Source organism: Athalia rosae, chromosome 2, assembly GCF_917208135.1.
Source record: "Athalia rosae chromosome 2, iyAthRosa1.1, whole genome shotgun sequence".
Lineage (NCBI taxonomy): Eukaryota > Metazoa > Arthropoda > Insecta > Hymenoptera > Athaliidae > Athalia > Athalia rosae.
In genome coordinates, this window is record NC_064027.1 from 10,295,530 (window position 1) to 10,316,152 (window position 20,623).

A 20,623-nucleotide genomic window follows, 5' to 3' on the forward strand; every position below is an offset into this window, starting at 1 on the left:
CGAAATTAAATGAAATTCGGCTCAATTATCTCTGAAATGGAACATCAACTCCTGCACACCTAATATCGTACAACCTGCCAAAAACAAGGCTTTCCTTTCGACCTTTCCCATGCGGATTGTGGTTGGCATCCGACGAGGGTTAAATTGTGATCAGAGTGTATCGCTCTGATTCTCCAACTCTTGAAAGACTGCCCTATGATTTGGTTGAGGCCAGGGACGTCATGCTTTGCAGGTGCTTCACATTTATACCGAATTCCCAAAAGATTATGGAATGTCGATTCGGAATTATCAACGATTAATTAACTAATTCAATCGGTGCAAACGACAAGAGAGAATGACAGTTACCAAATCAGATTGAAAGTATATTTATCTCTATGACACATCGCTGTTACTGATTCCGTAGCGTTGGAAAGGTTATAGAATGATTTGGATGGTTATTCAATTAACGCGGCCTGTATAAAGTGGAACGGAGTTAAAAGGATGAAAACAAATCAAGATGAATAATCATCGGATTGTCGACACAAGTTGGTATTCCGTGTTTACGGATTCCGAGCGATGTTTTCAGGGTGAAAATCTTTTAAACGATGTTTGCATTTATGTAAACTCACCTCAATCATGACTGGCATAGTTAGATACAACGCGATATGATTTAGGTTGGCGCAAAATATTCCTAGTGGCATTTACGGGCGATGGATGCAGGTCGAGCGGTGCCAGATGCCCACATCTGCCGTGGCGCTGCTGTCAATTCCCCTAGGGATATTTCGCGCCAACCTAAATGATATAGCGTAGTGTCTAGCTATGCCAGTTATGACTGAGGTAAGTTTACATGCTTTTTCAGGTTAAGAAACATACCGATATTTGTCATTCCGATTTAGAAAACTATGTTTTATTTGGTTGCCATGGATTCTGATTCGTTTCCCTCGTTCTTCCTTTTCGTGCACGTTACCGCTTCAAGCATGCAAATAAGATGATATTTGCCAAAGACCTCGATTCGGAACGATCGGAAGAAGAGCTCTGAAATTCCATCCACGTTATCACATGTTCAACGATATCTCCCAAGGACTGAGTAATTTCGCATGATTATTGCGAAGAATTTGTATTCAAATGTGCAAATAGTACGTAGAACTCGAAACCGATGAAATTTATAATGTATACGATCGAATTCGAAGCCTCTAGAGCAAACAATAATCCCCTTCAATTGGGGCACAAATAACATTTGGTTTCGAAGGGTTGCGGTTCTTTCATGGAGATATGTAAACCGGTTATAGTTGGTTTACCCATTCGTTGATAATTTGGGGTAGCTGGATGTCTAAGGTTTTTATCGCGGATCGAATCTCATTGTGATATATGAGGAGCGCTTTCCTAGTTCATTTGATGTGCAGTCAGGAATTGTAGTTTAATTATTGAAGCTGTACCTACATACGTGTACGTGCAAATATTTCCCGACCTTAAAAATCACTGGCGATAAAATGGCGGTGATCAAATCCTGCGAGTGGAACAGCGAAGAAGATTGAACGGAATTAAATGGACATCGACGTTTGGCGATTAACGGAGGGCCCGATTTTGCCCTCTTGTATTTCCTCAATGCCCGAAATGATGAACATTTGAATACGTGGTAAAAATCACCGTTATCTAATTCGGATCGCTGGCAAGACAATTAATTTTCAAGAAATTATATCGAAACTTCACGAAACACAATTTTTTTGTTCCAAGCTCTTAGCGTTTGTGTAATCTCGTGTAATATTTCTGTAAGATTGATTACGCAGGATTTCACTTCTATTCTCACTTTTTAAGAATGAAACGATCACAGAGTCGACGGTGAGGTACTGAAACCGTACCTTATATTCGATAAACGGAGGGGGCGGGAAGGAGGTCGTAGACCCGAGGGAAAAGTCTCCTGGGAGAGAGTCGGGAGAGCAGCAATTTATCAGATCCAGGACGTGATCTTACACGGTGTGTTGCGTTACCGTCGAGGAAATAGATAATATATAACCAGCGTCTAATTAGCGCTGTTAGTGATAAGAGTCGAGATACTTAGTGGATTAATTAAATTAACGTAGCGGATAGTAAAAAGAATTCCACAACTATGATCGTGAATTTTTCGTAATTGGAAATTTTTGAGCAGCCCATTTTGTAGGCGTGAGGAGTAAAGGCGAAACAAAAAGAATAGAAAAAACAAAATTACTCTTTCTGCAGCCCTGCGGTCCGATCAACTGAAAAAAAATCTAATCAGAGACCACCGACCTCTTTGGGGATCGAGCACCAAATGAGTATATGCGGCCCGAAATCGAATTCCTCATGGTTTGTAGAGCGTTGATTATGATTGGAACCAGCCGAACGATTGTTACACTTGTACCATCCGAGTACTCACTGTCACGTGATTGATATGAGAAAGTTGGGAATATTGGATTTTTGCTTTTTAGTCTTTTTTTTGTTTTCCGCCTTCTCACCAGGGACAAACAGAATCCGCGAAGATATTATATGCATTCGTCTGATGCTAGTTAGTTATGTATAAAGAGCATATAAAGTTGGGTATGAAATTTCTCCAAGTTAGTGAAGCTACTACTCCAGTGGTGCGAAAAATGTATGTACATAACTCTGGACTTTGAACTTTTGAGCTCATCAGCTCAACTGATGAAAGTGCTACCGAGGAATATTTAATTATCCAGACGTCACTTATTCAGGTTCGTATAGACGCGCTCTGTCGAGCTACGATAGAGTTGATAAAGTCCGAGGAAGAATCCTGCGGCGGCTTGGCTGTGATAAGGGTATTTCAATCCATTCAATTCATCGATAATTATTCGCGGTCACCGAAGAAATTTATTTTCTAGAAGGAATCATGTACTCATGAATTCATTAGCGAAATGGCGACAACTAATTGGATATTACCGTCCGCGTTAAAGTAGTTATTTTGTACAATACGTTACTGTATGTTCGTCGAACTTTTGTTTGAAGAAAACTTTATCGACGGAAGACTGCTGCTACTGAAGCATGCAGGTGTATCTGGTTTTACAATTTTAAGGTCGGAGGCTTGCAACCACCACCCTGGTAACTTTGTATCATAAATCAACACTGTTTTTATATTCTCTTTCCTGGTTTAACCAACTCTAACTACTCCGGATTTGCAGCTTCGCAAGTTCAGCCGGCTTGTAACGAGCGAAATGGCTACACAATTTCATATCTACGGCAGCTTCCTGACTATCCTTTGAATTTTTAATTCTCGTTGTGTAAAAGCGTTGTACGTAATGAAAACTTTTTCGACCGCGGCGAAGTTTTTTTGAAAGGGCAGATCGTGGACAAAAGAAAGTTTGTCAAATAAATATGATGATTCAACGTTAGCCGGGACAATCTGAATATCGAGTGACCAACAGTACGGTTACCTACAAAATCTGGTATGACAAGGTCTGCAACCTCAGAGATGAAATTCCCTAATTATATCTGGAAGTGAAGAGAACGATCCGAAAACTCGTTCGCTAATTCGTTTGGGTGAATCTGATTAGAAATCTGATTATAAGTACCACTATTCGCTTCTACTAGGGTTAAACGGCAATATAATCGAGGTATACCCGTACATAACGTCAGGTCTACATATCCTGTTAAACCATGACGAATAAGCTCGCGATCCTAGTCTATGTATCGTACTTGTAGGTTTGTACGTATATGCAAGATTTGGCCAATGTATCTTCGAATATCTAAAAGGAGAAAATATACATGTATACCTACGTACCATAAAAAGAAGAGATTGTGATTATTATGTCGAGAAATATCGTTTGTACCGCGCATACCTCCTCGATCCAATTTGGATATTTGGGTATCATTTTCAGCATCAACGACGGGTCTGAGGGCTTTGCCGAGAACCGTTGACGGCATACATAAACCGCGAGCGGTGACTATTCCAAGATTCGGGGCGAACGGAAAAAGTACCTCGAGGCATCTTGAAGAATGGCCTCCAGGTATTACAGATCCCTCTGAAGGAAAAATTCATCGGAATTCATAAAATTACATCGAACGAATAGCAGGAGAGATATTTTGAAATAATATCTGAGTTACAATTCAGCTGCGTCCTGGTGAGAGGAGAGAAAAGCGATGAACGGCGACCGTTGAACTTTGAAATTGGTAATTCCAATGTTCGATTAAACAGCACTTGGAAGCGAGTGAAGGGATTGTTGAAAGTTATACAGGGCCGCCCGGCATTTCGAATGAAATTCAATCAGCACACTTACAGGGTCCGAAACCGAATAGATTTGTCAAATGCTTTGCGCTATGTGGTGTAATTCAATTCCTCGTGATTCGCACCTTTTTTTTTTTCTCTGTTCCACTTGCAGAATCCAGCGTAGGTTACGCCAGAATCAACGTCACGCCGTCGAAATACATTTCTGAGACTCCTCCTTCCTCATTTTCCCATTGTTACTGACAATGAGAAATATTATTATACAGTTAAAAACTTTAATAATTTGAGAAACTCGTGATCCGCATGAAAGCAACTACTTCCGCGCGGCGTGCTTTATATTTTCAGACAAGTTTGATGGCACAAAGCGACGTAAAAGTTCGCTACTTCAAATCCCCGTGGAAGCACTACAGTACTGAGCGTTATTGCTGTTACTGTTTCTTATTACGTTTACGTACAACGATATGAATTATGTGGATATTTGAGAATTCATTTTCCAGCACGTCGGGGTGCCGCACTCACATAGATATACAGATATAACGCAAACTTCATATCAGACTCACCTCCAAGCGAATTGCTCTACAAGATTATCACCTTTCGTTTATACATGAAATATATCGTCTCGCATTAGTAAATACATATTTCGTTCGCCACAGGGTGCAGGCCTACATGTACAGGCAAGCATACCACGTGTTATGAGGTGGCGCTTATTAACTGAAATATCTACTCATGCAACCTTCCAACCAGAAAGAAAATACATGAGTAACCCTTAGCTTGTTATTAAAACTTATTAATTACTATTCATGGTATTCTCGCCTCCATTATACCTCTAGATTCAACATGTCCGCCTTCATGCCCATTGCGAAATCATGAAGGATGTTCAGCTTCGAAGTTGGGTAGTTCATTCTATTATCGGTCTGATATAACTTTACAGATTGTTTCAAGTGAATTTCAAGCCCGGTATACTTGAAGTCTTGAACTATTGATAAATATTCAACAGTTTACGAGAGAGATGTTTTTTTTTTTGATTTAAAAGTGTTTTTCAGATTCTTTAAATTATTTGGAACGTTTTTCCTTGTTTTTCAAGTCTATCGAAGCATAAAGAAATCGCGGATCCACGGAGAAGATCATAAACATATCCTAACCTGACCATGTTTCTGCATTTGTTCCGCAACCGTATGGGTATAAATACCCGGCATCATAACGAGATTGAAACTAAACGGGAACCAGGTTCTGCAGCGCCTGACTCGAACTTTTTAATCCACTTTGGTATTCACTCACCTATCCCACCCCTCTGACCATATTCTGACTTTCGGAAAGCTTATCATATATCTATAACATACATGTGAGTAGGGTAACTATATACGGTAGAACTTGATGATTCGCAAATAAAATCCACTACTGGACTTTTCAGTATTTCAGCGTGTCCTTGTACGTTGAGGAAAAAAATAATCAACCCAGATCAAAGTTACGAATGTATCGAAGTAATATCTTTGATTCGTTCAAAGCTTAACATTTTTCTTGAGTCAAGGTCGTTTCATTTACGTATCAAATTTCAAATGGAATATCAGTTGAAACCACCATTTCCACTCTGTGCGGTTGCACTCTATGTGTAAGCTTGGCGTGATCATAACTGGCGTAGTTAGACACTACGAGATATGATTTAGGTGGGCGCAAAATATCCCTAGTGGAATTTGCATACGATGGATGCGGATCGAGCGGTCCCTACCTCTGCCGTTGTTGTATATTCCCCTAGGGATATTTCGCGCCCACCTAAATCATATCTCGTAGTGTCCGAATATTTTGGTTATAATCACGCAAAGTTCACATATGTCGATGAAATACCCCTGGCGAACTATTGGTGGTATTTATGATAGGTGAACAGACGATAAGATTCTCGTAGTAAGAGGTTAAAATTCACGATGATACTGCGGGGAAAACTAATTGGGAAAGCAATTCGGTAAAGTAGGATTAGTATCAATGGTAGAATCGAAGTTGTATCAGCTTTTCGGCGCGCAATTTCACAGCGAAACGCTAATCTAATTACAATGAAACGGAGATTGAGACTCGTGAAGTTGCCGGCTGGATCGATATAAGAATTCCCACAGGGTATCGACGGATATCTTCATCTTTATAAATACCCGGATAGCTGGGTTCAATCTCTTTTAAAGTTCTAACGAGTTTCTTTCAAACGGGTTGATTTTGAGGATGAAAATCGGCAGGTTCAAGATTTAACGAGAAGTAATGGGTATCAAGATTGCCGATATAACCGGTAATTGTTGGAAAGAAATGAGTTTATATAAAGTTGGTAAGCAAAAACAGGTAAAAGATATCAAGCGAAAAGAAAAAAATACAGGCGATACCGAATCAAAATTCTGAAATAAACGTAGTATGTTATCAAATACGTTCGGGTGTAACATTTTTCATAAGAATATCACCATATTTTTCAGCCAGTGGGTATATCCAAAAGCGATCGTCGATTGTGAGATTGTATCTACCGTGAACATATTGCCAAACCGGGAAACTTCTTTCCTCTACATAACACATTCGCCCCTATTCGACATTCATACGTTTTTCGAGGCACCGCTGGTTATGGTGGAATAAATTTTCATGCCTGTATGCAAAATATGTTTGAAAAAGTGGAAACGTTGCTATGAATAAATGTCGAGCATTTTTAAACAGTTGGAGAATCAATTTTCTTGACCTATCAAGTTTTTTTGTAAAGATAATCGAAAATGGAATCTAATCGATGAAACAAATTACTCCGAGTTAATCGATCGAAATGATTTTGGGTTTTGAGCTAAGTTTTTTCAAGGTAATCGTGATAATTATTCAAGAAATCTATGTACACTTTTGATTAGATTGATATTTCTATTCTCATTGGCATGGTAATAAACACATAGTTAGACGTGCTTCGAACCACCATGATCGAACTGGCTCGTTGCTAGTCGTTAGTGGCACAGCTAAATACCGTGAATTTGCAAGGATGAGCCGCTAATTCTGAGTGATTATAAGTGGAATCAGTACAAACGTGTGGCACTAGATCGAATGGGCGGGATATGCGCCGATATGCCAAGTATACATTTGTTACCAATAACACTATTCACTTGTTCACTAATTTGCTTTTGATCCGATTTGAAGTTGATCCGATTTTATCGAAATGTTTATCAGATGTTTACATGTACACATACCTCAATCGCAAGTGGCATAGTTAGACACTACGCGATATGATTTAGGGTGGCGCAAAATATCCCTAGGGGAATTTACACCAGTGCACAGCAGAGGTGATGTCGCAATAGGTTCGAACCGCATCGATCGTACGTAAATTTCCACTAGGGATATTTTGTGCCAACCTAAATCTTACTGCGTCATTTACGATCAAGCCAAGATTACCTACGTACGTGCATAGTTTCAACTTCGAACAACCGAATGAACGAATATGAATGTGTTTAGGTTGAAGAGACTTCCTAATTTTTCAGAAAATATTATGTAGAGACCTTCTCATCGCGTCAGCTTAAAATCTCTGGTTTCGGATACCTAGAGTGGCATGTGGGGCAATAAATTCTGACTCCACCGATTATTCGAGTTCACCATTGCAATTAATTCAGACTCCAATTACATCCCATAGAGACAAGAGTGATCCCATCCATTGAAATTGAAACCGGAAGAACATTTCGAAGCTGTAGCCGAATGATCGAGAAAGGTTTGAAGAGATTAAATTCATCGCGCTTCACTTTTTACTACAGATTACACGTATAATGTGCCTACATCTACATTTCAGTTGGCCTACTTTGACGCGGTACGATCGGTAAAAATATGGCTGGAAGAATGTAAAAATTTCGCAGTTGGAATACGCTAACACGTATAATACGTGGTTGTAATAATTACATGGCACATTATACTTCTGATTAATTCTCTCCGTCTCTACATTCCTGCCGGTTGTTGAACGGCTTATATCAACGTTCCGGCTGAAAGGACTTAATAGAGTAATTAACATGCATATGCGGAAAGGTATACTGACCTAGTCAGATCGTCATCCTTACCGGGAATTAACTACTTCCGGAGGGTCGCATTTGTATCGTTATAGTCTTTACACTTTGTCGATGCTACGCGCGACGGTCGACTCGGGGTTCTTGTTCCTACGAGGGTGATCACGTCACGCCGCCTTCCCGCTTTCCCTATACTGTAATAAAACCCATGCATGCACCGTATTATATACTCCGTTTCCTCTGGCACATACATAGGTGCGATGTGTGGCGTACAAGCTCTCCTATAACCTTTATGTAACGTCCTTTACACCGTCTTTCCTTTACGGTAACAGTTCGCCTTTACCTATACAGGCGTTTGACAAGGTAGTGCTACGAGATACATGACATAGCGGACCTCAACCGATTCCTACCTCCCCCGTAAGGAGAACACAAAGTGCAAAGCCATTTGTGTTCAATTCTAGGAGCTGTCAATGACAAATGGTGGTACATACGGCAAAGGAAACGAGGCGGGCTTCAGCTTTTCCAAACGATACATCGCGACGTACACACAGTTTGCGGCGGTAGTAACATGTGTATAACGCTTGGAAAGACAGAGCTTTCATCAAATTAATTCTAACGCTTTAGCGAAGTGCACCGGAAATTCTGTGACGAGCGAATATGCTTAGCTCACGTTGTTCTTTATACAAATTACTGCATCTCCGCTGATTACGATGCGATGCGATGAGCCAAATGCGCAACTGTATTCCTATTCGAGCAATTTCAGCACTCGATAATATCTCAGTTCTTCACCAACTTTGTACCGGTAGGAAAAAATTAAAATAAAATGGACAACGAACCATTCATCCTTACGACTAAAAACTACCCGTAGACTTCCATCTCGTTAGGAATAGGTACGAGGTGAGCAAAGTGCCTGACGTTGGACTAATTGGATTTGCTTCCAGAGCCTGCAGACGTCTGGAACGCCGTAGAGTCTTAATGATAATGCGTAGTACACGTTTAGGTCACGTGTGGAACATATGTAGTCATAGTCAGCGAACAGAATCGAGTCAGATGAGTGTATATCTTCTTCCGACCAAAATGTATCCGTCCAACGATCCAACTGTCCACGTGAAACGCACCGTGTTGAACACAGATGAACATTTTTTTCCAACTTTTTGTACCTGATTTCCCAATACGAGTGCACCCCGAATTTCACGGGAAGCTTTCAAAGACCCGATACTTGCGCCTTGAAAATAATTGGATTGTGATTTTTCGCTAAACTATTGCGTGAGCTTGCAACGTCGGTAATTTATAAAATGTTTGAAGCGTTGAAGAAAAAAACTTCTTTAATCCCTCCTGGCTGGCGATGGACGAGGACGCAACGAAATTACCTAGCGGGACCTTTGTCGCGTCTCAGAGAAACGTGCCACCGAGCGTAATTAAATTAATTCTTTTAATTAGTCCGCATGGGCTACGTTTAAGAAAATCAACATCAAGTGTAAAGATTTAGGCTACGGGGAATAAAAATTCTTATCGGACAATTTTTAATTTTCATTGGTACCAATTATACCGAGAACAATCAGGAACAAAAGCAGGATCGAAAGACGGAGAAATAAAAAATCGTGCAAAATTTTGAAGGAGGTATCAATCAAAGATAATTACTTCGACTATCCGTTGCCCGTAGAGTGATTCTGGTAGTTCACCGGGGCATCGGGTTTTGCTTCTAAAATTTATAATTAATTTAGAGAGCGTAGATACCGCGTATAGTACCGTCGGTACGCGGTATCCCGATGTGAGTGTAGCCTACCTAATGGATGTGTTCGGGCGAAGTCGTCGGTGATAAATATGCTCTGGTGTTCACCGTGATTGCAGCCCTAACTGCATTAACGCTGTAGGAAAATGAAATCACGTCCACTGCTTTTGACAGGGTAACAAAATGAACCGTGAAGGAAATTGCCTACGTATTATATTTGACTATACCGTTTTCTAGCTGTGAAAAGTTTAACTTTCATGCGCGCGAGTAATGGACGCCGTTTGATTTTCAACAAGTTTAGAGTGTCAAGAAGAAAATCGACCGATCTAATTTTCACTCTTCCTCGAAAATTCATTAATTCTTAAGCCTGCAGAAAATATCTGTAAATGTTAATTGTTAAGTATTAAGATAAATGAAAAAAGAAGAAGCAGAACCGTATTGATGCTCTGCGATTTTTTCCATGGCTGAAATTTGGAGCTTATAATTTATTGTAAGGTGTTCCGATTTTGTGATTCGATAAAGTAGAGGAATAAACATTTAAATTACTTTTAACCCGCACAGGAAGGAATAAAAAAGATAGAGTGAGCGACAGCGAATTCAGAAGTAAATATCACGGGGCCGTTGATTGTGGAGAACTTTTTAATTCAAATTCTCATCCCCATTGTTTGTTCCATTAATTGTGTTGATGGGCCCTAAAGTCCGCTGGCTCAAGTTTGTTCCTTAATTGACGAAAAAATATGCAATCTAACCGAGAAACATGGTTCGTTCATTTGGGCTTGCCGAGCTCCAGCCTTTTCGTCAGAGGATTCTAATTTTTTTTTTGTTCAGACAAAATATGGAAATAAAATAATAAATTCGCCGAGGGAAATTAAAATGAGACACTGCTTGTACATACGTGTACGGGTTACACTTCCGATGAAGCAAGAATAAATTACATCATAATACGTGTACGTAAATACACCTATTTGCAGTTGCGCTAAGCTATCACTACAAGATTTGCATTGCTCTTAGCGAATTTCCCGCGAACATCTCGATAGGTTTCCGTGCATTACAGTTACGGTATAGATATGGCAGGCAGCCAAATTTATCAATGCTGCAGCTGCGGAACGGGGACCGTCTTTTGGGACCAAAAATATACGTATACAGTGGGATCATTTCAAGAGAATTTCATCCAGTCTCTATAGGTTCATGTACCGTGAAAGTATACACATATATGTAGAGAGTGAACGATTCTGAAATGAATCGCGGAAGGTATGGTATTCGAGAATTTACTTTGCGGCTTTATCGACGGCTTCTAGAAAAATGGGGATCCGGGCACAAGGGATCATCCCGAAGAATTGAGATCAATCCAAGGTAGGAGCTGATCGGTGCATAATAAAATCTGGCAATTGTACCAGAATTCAATGCACTTATTTCTATCGGTGGATTCGCAAGCGGTTGAAGAGAAGAAAAAAAGTAAAAGATAGACGGCAGCTAAGCCGTACGTGCGGTGATTCTCTGTTTCAACAAGCGCGCACCATTACATAATTTCAACAAGGGTCGCGGCCGTCTCGTTAAAAATTCAACACAGACGCATACGTGTGAAATAACAAGAAACTAAATATATAAATAGATTCAACACGTATTATTCAATAGATGACGTTACTTACGGTCATGTCAGCGGAGGATTGATCGATGAAGGTCAGCTCCGATTCCTCACCTTCCAGAAGAACGCTGACAGTTTTTTCACCGGATTCATCGTCTGTAACACACAAACCACTTCTAACAATCCAACCATTCTAGGCCACACTCGATATGACTTTTTTTTTGCAAAACTTATGTAGAGGAAAGAAAAAGAAGGAAATCGTTTTCTTCAAGCGCATACAAATGGGTCTACCCATTTTCTGTAACAAGATGCACGTAAGGACATCGCACAATCTTTATCCCAGCTTTCCATGTTCTAGAACGGTATAATGGAATGCCTTGGAAGGAACGCGTGGTAGGCAACTCGACAGTTCCCTTGGCAGACGAAGTTACGCTTTGGCATAGACGTGTGCTTTTTTTCTTCCTTTTTTCATTGTATTTTTATTCTGTTTGTCTTTTTAGGTCGTATCTAGCGTGAAGCGACTCGCATTCTCACCATCCCTACGAGCTAGCTATTCCCTTTTTCAACTTCATGTTAAGGATAACGATGTTGCTGCTGGGAAACAAGACTGCTGGGACTGAGTAAGGCCTAAACTTTAACACTGTCGAAAGTTTCTTTAAGCTATAACAACCGACATGTTCTATTTAAACTTAACTCAGAATCAGGTAGACACTCCAATTTAGAAGGGCGAGTCCGCCATCTACAACCAAATCGTGTGAGGCTTCAAAATTAAAAATCGAGAATATTGTGGATTATGTATAAATTATCCTGACGCTAATTTAAATCGGTAGACAACTGATTTTGGGAGCAAAGAAATTGACAAAATTCGATCCCACTATTTCTTTGAGAGTGAAAATAGTTTTCAATTTCAGAGAAAAAAGAGAAAGTCATAATCGTTCGTCACTATTTTACGTTCCCTGAGTTAAAACATATCTGTATCTAAGGATGTGACGAACAAAGCCGGCTATTATTATAACTACACGGCTGAATTCGCGTATTGTTATAATCTCTAGGGAACGAATTACCTTTGAACTAAATCCGGTAACTCAGAATGTAAACCACAATTTAACGCTGGAGTCCAAAGAGCATTTTTCAACGTTCCAATTATAAGAGCGCATTTGATATTTCATGAAACATGATACAATTATCCGAATCATGCCAATTGTCTGAATCTTCACGTAGACATTGCGTTTTCTCGAGAACCTAGAATCAGGAATTCGATGTGGATAAAATATCAAACCCGTTGTACAAAATATCTATACCCATCCGAAGCTGACCTGTTCCATCATTTTTCCACGGCTGGATTTCAAGATTTTTTTGGTGCGAGAATGTACATGAAAGTTTGAGACCAACGGTGAAATGTGCTGGGCAGACAGTGCTCGTGTTTTACTCGTGCATGTATTGGATTTGGCATTGTGACAATATTCGCGATTTATATGGATATGTCACAGCGTCGTACACTCGATTATATACGGATTCTATGAAGCTTTTCACATGAACCCATCCTCTGGACGGCTTATACTTTCGGGATAAAAATAGAAGAGATATATCTGGACGTAACGAACACGAAAAATAACTAACGACGTTGGGAGATCGATCACCGGAAAATCAAATTTGGAACACCGAAAAGCACTGATACGATGTACGAAAATTTGATAAGAATCTATCATCTTTGTCCTTGAATGAAACTCTGCACAGAAAGGAGAGCAATAAAGACAAATGAGAATTCGTTGCTTTTTCAAAGAGAATCTACCGCCAGTCTTCAAGCCTCTATAAAGATGGTCGCCTGGGGAAATTAAAATCGCTACGTTTATATATATCTACACATGTGACGAAGTTTTTATTATAAAAGCCGGTCGGACTCGGTTCCGGTCAATTCCTGACCCTAGTGAATTCGTATTTCTACTTTTTTTTTTTGGGTTCGGAGTATGTATTCGAAATAGTGGATGACTGGAGTTTGACTAGAATGTGATTTTGTCCATAAAGAAAAATGTAGTTCCTTCATATCGCCATGTGTGTGTGTATGGTGAAGTATACCTAGTGGCGAAGTGGAAGAAGACACTGTGAACGTGAAATAATTGTAAAGTGCAAAGAATGAGAGGTGGATGATAAATTGGTAGGATGAGAGATTCGTACAATGGCTACGTACAAAGACGAAATTTTCGATTTTCAAGCTCGAGAATCCGTTTCTGTGGGACTTTTGGATTTTCTGAGGGATCTGTGGTATTCAACGTTGTGGAAAAGGTGAACCTTAACTCAAGTTTCGTCCGCTAAGCCGATTCCCTAAGTCTCCGGTAAGTCTCTTGACACAAAGATGAAGGAAACAAGCACAAGAATCCAGAGCGCATTTTATACTCGAGGGATTTCTTGGGGTTAGTGCTCAATCGGGAAAATCAAATGGATGATTATTTCAGGCGTTACATCAAGCTTCTATTTCAAAAAGTTTTCTTCGTCGATATGTGGCCCTCATAATGTCGAGGTTCAACAAGTGGAGATTGTTTTTTCCTTTGTGGCTTGCGGTTTGAGATTTCCAAGCGAAGACGAATCACTTCATGTGAGCTCAGACATCACAGGTTATCATGTGACTGGAAATTTTTACCGCCGTCTTCTTTCACTAATAGCACAGACGATGCTAATAGTTGATCTGCTACGTCGTTAATAAGAAGGAAGTGGTTGAAGCGATAGCTAATCAATTGAAGTGCTTCATTATGAGTACGCGTAACTTTACGCAATTATCAATGATCAATTTTAGGTACCTATCAATCCCCAAATTTCTTTTCTAGCATTATACGTGTACACGTGTATATGTATACCTACGTATCGATTCTGCAACGAGCCGATGGTACATAAACCGAGCAACTAAACGAGCGCCAAGGGCGCCAGCTAATGTTCATCCCTGACGGTATGTCACGAGACATCGATCGATCTTGATTATAATCATTGAACGCAGCTCGATCTTTGCCTCATTTATAGCCATACCCGGAATCGTCTGAGATGAGTGAGCGCTATCGTATATCTGTATCGCCCACTAACAGGTAACATCATTATTTTCGCCCGTTTCCTGTTCATATAATACGATTAGTTCGGATCATTTGTACACAACTCGGTGCCACGAAAATGACTGAAAGTCAATTCAATCAAATCAAATTGAAAACTACAAAAGCCAAATGGAAACTAAATAAGGGAAAAATCCAAAAATCTACAGAGCGGTGAAATCACATTTTTTTAAAGCTGTAGTAATATCTGACGAAGGTTAACGTTCCAAACACTTGTGTCTGCATCATGTTTACTGCGGTATAAAACTTGCGGAATGAAGGATGATTTTTTATTCCTCTTAAAATTCTTCGGAATATTTTTACGTCTATTTATTTACTTAATTTTGTTCATCATGTTTTTACTTTTATTTTGAGTTCTCTCATTTTCAGCATAAAATTTTTAATTAAACGTGGTAAGAGTCTGAGTTTAATAGATTAAAAACATTCATGCTTTATAGACCACGTTGCAGGAGTTAAAAAAGCTTCGCTCGCGAGATCAAATCATAATATTTTATTCAATTTTCAAGATCTTTTCCAAAGTTACGCTTTACGGAGCCTCCGAAAGTTCCTTCACGTCTTCCACTTGACCTCGACAAGAAAGTGGGAATAGAAAAAAACCACGAATAATGATAACACCAATGATAACAATACAACTATGAAGTGGTACAGCCTGATTGAATCCTCCAAGGTAAATTTACACCAAAGAAGAATTCCATCGCGTTTTAAATAACACCTTTCACCCCGGCTTTTATGACGCAACTTAGTTACCGAAAGACGTATATCGTACAGAAAATTTATCAACAACCTAAATTCAGTTATGAATAAATCTGCGTCGGAGTCTAGTTGCAGCAATTGCTCTCCATTCAGTCAAACTCGAACCCTACGACGGCGTTCAACGTGCGGGTGTTTGTTCGAGGTCAATTTGACGTCTACGCAAACACTGCGGCTGTAGTCGGGGCTCTAACATTCTGAAGCAAATTCGTGCAGGTGTATTAACTAGTTTCTCGGAATATCAAATTGAATAGCAGACACGTTCTGGGCTGGACTGCTCCTGCTACGAGCAGCCGGAACAACCTAAATCATACAAACATGATCGCGTACACACGGACGGAGTTTAGCGAGAAGCACGAGGGCGAAAAGGAAGCAAAATGTGAGAGGCTACTTTTTGGCCGTACGTGAAAGCACAGAAAACGGACAAACTGCGACGCTTCGTCTTCGGAAGAACACTTTTCGCTAATGAGCGTTTACATGCAGTTGGACCTTCGTACCGTGTACCGTACTAAGCGGATCTTTTGTTACTTAAATCATTTAGTACGCATCAAAGACCTCGCGCGAGAGAAGTTTTCGCTCAACCGTTTGTTAAAATATACTGCATCAGGTGAAACAGTGTCTGCGGCAAGCTCCTGGCATTCGCTTTGAACCGTGACCCGATTTGGTAATGAATGCCGTTTTGCGTATATTAAATGAAAAACTTAGTTGCGTGTACGATACACATACGCATACATATAACGCGAGGTGAAATACCGGGCGGTGTGTAACATCGACGTGGCAATAATGGTGGGTTGAAATAATACTAGGGACGTCTTGTGCTGGAGAGAAAGATACTAGTTGACAAAAGAGAAAGAGACAACTCACCGACGGACGTATCGTAGTCCTCGTCCTCTGAGGACATAAATTTTGACACTAAAGAACTCTTCCCTACAGCAGGGGCTCCCAACATGAGAACACTGTACGGTGCCGGTCCTTGGGAAGCGCTGCTTTCACGTGAGCTTGCCAGAGATCCAGCCGCTGAAGTTCGCGCTGAGCCGGCATAAGACGCCGTCAAATGTTCCGTGCTAGAAAAAATAATTAATTATCGGTTAAAATAGTAGTCATTTATAACCCTAGGTACTGCAATTTTGGTTGAACTTCCCCGATTAGTTTGAGGAGAATTTCAATTAGAGTAGCTATCGTGCGGGTACCTAATTATCACCGTCGAATTTGACACCGGCGATGTTTGCTTATCACACACCACTGCGCTCATGAAACTGCAATTAATTCCCCTCAATAAGAGACGAATAATATGGAAATTCTGGCAGCCTGGTTATCTCGTTAATTTTCATCGACCAAATTGATTACGATATTTTTCAGATTCCGAATGAGAAAAAAAGATGTCGACGCTTCTTCCGGATGTGAGAAAATTCACGCTTTGCTCAATATTGTGAAATATGTGGTTCGTATTCTCTTCACATGGAAAGAGAACCCTTGCAAGAAACTTGTTTCCATGGCCGAACGTCAGGCCGAGAATTGTTCGTTTATTTATTATTTTTTTTTTATTATTTTACATCGTTAGTCGCAGCTGATTAGACGCCTAAAAGATTACTCCTTCCTAATGCCTGAAAAAAGTGATTTTCATGCTACGTGGATATCGGTATTTCTTTAATCCCGGTTCTTGAGTGGAATTAACCGTGAGACGCACTCCAGCGTAACGGCGAAGCCACCCTTCCACAAACATCGGGATACATTGGCTTCAGATTTTAATCCCCGGCGTACGTGTATTTCACTCCAAATTTAGGCTCTGCATATTTGACAATAATATTTCCGAAACATCCTAAAGCGTAGTTTGTACGATGACTTATGAAAACATGTAGCGAAGGCAAACGTGCAGTCTGTGAAAACTCCGATTAATTTATCCAATAGATTCTCTATTTTCAGTTGGTTGAATATCTCCTTTTTATAAAAAAGAAAAAAGTTATTTTCAGCTCAACCCAGCAAAAATTCAAAGTTAGCGTTTCCGATAGCCGAAAGATTTCGTATAAAATTGCAGGTAAACGAGTACCTGACACTGGCATCGTGGCAAATTTGAACAGCATCGTACATACATAGAAAGTTATCATCGCTTCTCTTTTTGGAGAGCCGAAACTCCGTTCTATTCAGGTTGTGTACCCATAAATCCCCTCGACTATATACTCGCGTCTGCACCCCTTCAACTGAGCACGACGACGCGCAGGGGGTAAGCTGTGAAACCCAAACGAGAGATCACAGCTCCCTCTGAACTAAAAAACTACTGACCCGTGTAATTTAATTACGAAAATATAGATTGTTCACCGCAGTCTGCGGTGGCCCGCAAAGAAAATTGTTTGAGGGGGAGGTGGGAATATCGCTGGAATGAAATCGCGAATACTAACTTTAATACCGAATGAGCGGGCAGTAGGAGGAAAGCGAGCATGATACTTTACGTCGACCGGAAGTTTCTCTTTTGTTTTTCCCTCTTTTTCCCCTTTTGTCTTTTTCTCGCACGGCGACGACCCGGCCGGCCTTATCCGGAAGTTGGGATGAGGTCAATCGCCCGACTACAACCTCCCCTTACATCGTTGATTCTACCCCGTGCTACGATCAAACATTTGCAAATTTCGCACTTCGTTTCTCTTACTACGGAGTAATTACACTCGTTGACATTCGAAAGAACAGTAATAGGCAGATCAGTTGTCAACGAATAGTAACCGTGAAGTTTTTCTAGTTTTCAGAAACTGGTCGGACAATATGCGACCGGAGAGCGTGTTGAAATTCGAAAACGTCTCTACGGGGGTGGCTTCATACACGTGGCGAGAATTCCGTCCGTTTTCTATACCGCTGGTTGACATTTGGTGTCGTGGGACTCGACTCAGGTCGTGACGAACACAAGACCCCTAATAGAAAAAAGCAAGCCGCAGCTTCCTTCTCTACTTGAATGTATTATATACCCCTATGTATATATCTATATGTATTGCGGAGTGCACTCCAGAGGTATTGATCCTTCTAACAAACACGAAGAGCTAGAACTGCTTGGTTAATAGACCGTATACACTGGGGAGTGAAAGTGACGAACCAATCAAAATCATCGAGCTTTTCATCGGTATAAAGGTAATACGCGACGCGACCCCTCTGCACTCCGTCTCATATTCTCCTCTTCGGAGTGTGTCTTTCAAAAAAATGAAGTTTCTTTATGCCCGCATTGAAAGCACATTAAGGCGTACCTCTTAGAATAATGAAATATGCCGTAAATGTACGCCACGACGTACCTAATATCGAACGACGTAATATTTGATCTGAGATGATGTGCTGCATGAAATGAAAATAACGAGAAATTTTCAGTACACGATATGTTCTCGCTGGTCTGAATACGTTGTTCGCTAAAATTCATCTGTCAGCGAGTAAAGTTTAGAGCCCTCAGTTTGGAGGTCCATAACTACGAAGAAAAAAATGATGGAGCAGAAATTCAGAAACGGTTCAAATGCTGGCAGTATTTTGCATCGGATGACTCATGTTCAAATCAAGAGAAAGAAACACATCGACAGTCAGGACCACAGAAAGGTCGAAATTTCGAAGAGTAACCAAACAAATTCGCTCAGCCTTCGAAAGAAGAGCTTGGGATGAGAAAACTTGGTAATTCAATAAGCGTCCGTTTTCCAAGTAACTTTGAACGTGGACATTTGCATTTGCATCGCCCGTACAATCATGTCCGTATTTTATACTGGAATCGTTTCTCACACCGTTTCTGGTCGGCGGTAAACCAAATTGGTGACATGTTTTTTGGGGGGATTCATACGGTTATAACGCAGGATCTTTTCTCCCGCGCTGCGAGTATGTTTCACATCTCCGGCGTACTCAATTGTCGATTTGCGAGATCGGGCGACTCTCTAAGGTCCAACACGTGCGTCTACGTTGCTTAGTGTCACACGTAAACTCACGCGTTCGATTTAGAGTGTCGTCAGACACGTTGAAATCGATATTCTTCCATTTGCTGTGTTCTGAAATCGTGAAACATGCAGTATCCTTGAGAATTAGAGCGGAAGCTCAATGAAAAATGATTATGATACATTCAGCCACTGTAGTTGTATAAGCTGACCGGAAAAAAACAGCTGTCAAAAATTTACTCATTCCTATATGAGATTGGATCGATTATGTCGACTTTTCGCAGAACGGACGTTCGGACTGGACTCGTACAGCGTAATTTTAGAATTACTTTTTTCGATTTCCGCGCGGGCTTTCAGGTATCATTATTCCGTTTATCATAGATAGTATTGTAAAATGTTTTCTGGAGCATGCGGAGTCAAGAAACAATGTCAGAAACGTTAACCTTTTCGCGTATTTCTGCCGTCTTACCTCCGCGGTGTCTGTTTTCGCTACTTTATACTATTGTACGATACGTGAAATCGGTGATTTGATTATTCCATATACTGAAAATATTACCGGAGTTCAATTGAATACCATAGAGTTAATAATTCAGGCGCTATAGGATCTTCGATGTCAGAAACAACTTTAATTACAACTATACGAGAATCTATGCGTAAAATGACATTTTTGTTTTCAATAATACCGCGTTATTATCGCGAGCAAAAACTTCTCGAGAATGTTGTTTCGACTGAATTCCGCGACAAATATATTACACCGGCCCAAGAGTTTCAATCGATGTGAATAACTGTAGTCCGCTCGATATTTTGGAAACCTCGGTACGTGAAGAAACTTTCGGCTATAAACTAAAATTTACATCGTACTAAATCATTTTACGCAGTTGCGCATTTACTTCTGTAGGATTAGGAGTTGGTATGAGCATGTATATTGTTGTAGAGCCTTGGCCAAAAGTATTAGACAGCCTTATGGCCGTCATAAGCGCCAAAGGAGGTCCGATCAAATATTAATTACAGTTGATGACAATGCCACCTTGCATGTCAATACATTTGCTTCGCATCGAATTCACGCTGATTCAGCAATATCGATAATATATTTTACTTTTACTTTTGGCCAAGACTATACATTTTATATACAAACATCTGATTTGAGATCGACAGCTGTCAAATATTGGAAAAAAGCGGTGTTAACCAAAATCAGTAATCCTGACACGTTTCAAATTTCGCACTCGATACTCTATATAACACTATGGCAACGGTAGGACTGGAAGGCTGGGCGTGTATTTGAGGAAATAATACCAATTTTATTATCATCCCACAGTCTCAACTTCAAACTCCGGGATAATTCTTGCTTTCTCTATTCGATGCAAAAATGTTTCGGTTCCACAGATCTTTTGTTTTCTAATTTCATAGAATTTCTAAAACG

General features: G+C 40.3%; 1 protein-coding gene across 2 annotated transcripts in view; it reads right to left on the reverse strand.

Moving 5' to 3' along the window:
* Window positions 1-20,623, reverse strand: part of LOC105694056 — a 159,784-nt gene that overhangs the window by 28,582 nt on the left and 110,579 nt on the right. For both annotated transcript variants that reach the window (XM_048650451.1, XM_048650450.1), the window contains exons 8-9: window positions 16,184-16,383; window positions 11,539-11,630 (exon numbers count right to left, since the gene is read on the reverse strand). In XM_048650451.1, coding sequence (XP_048506408.1) covers window positions 11,539-11,630; window positions 16,184-16,383 — 292 coding nt within the window. The remainder of the gene's footprint in view (window positions 1-11,538; window positions 11,631-16,183; window positions 16,384-20,623) is intronic.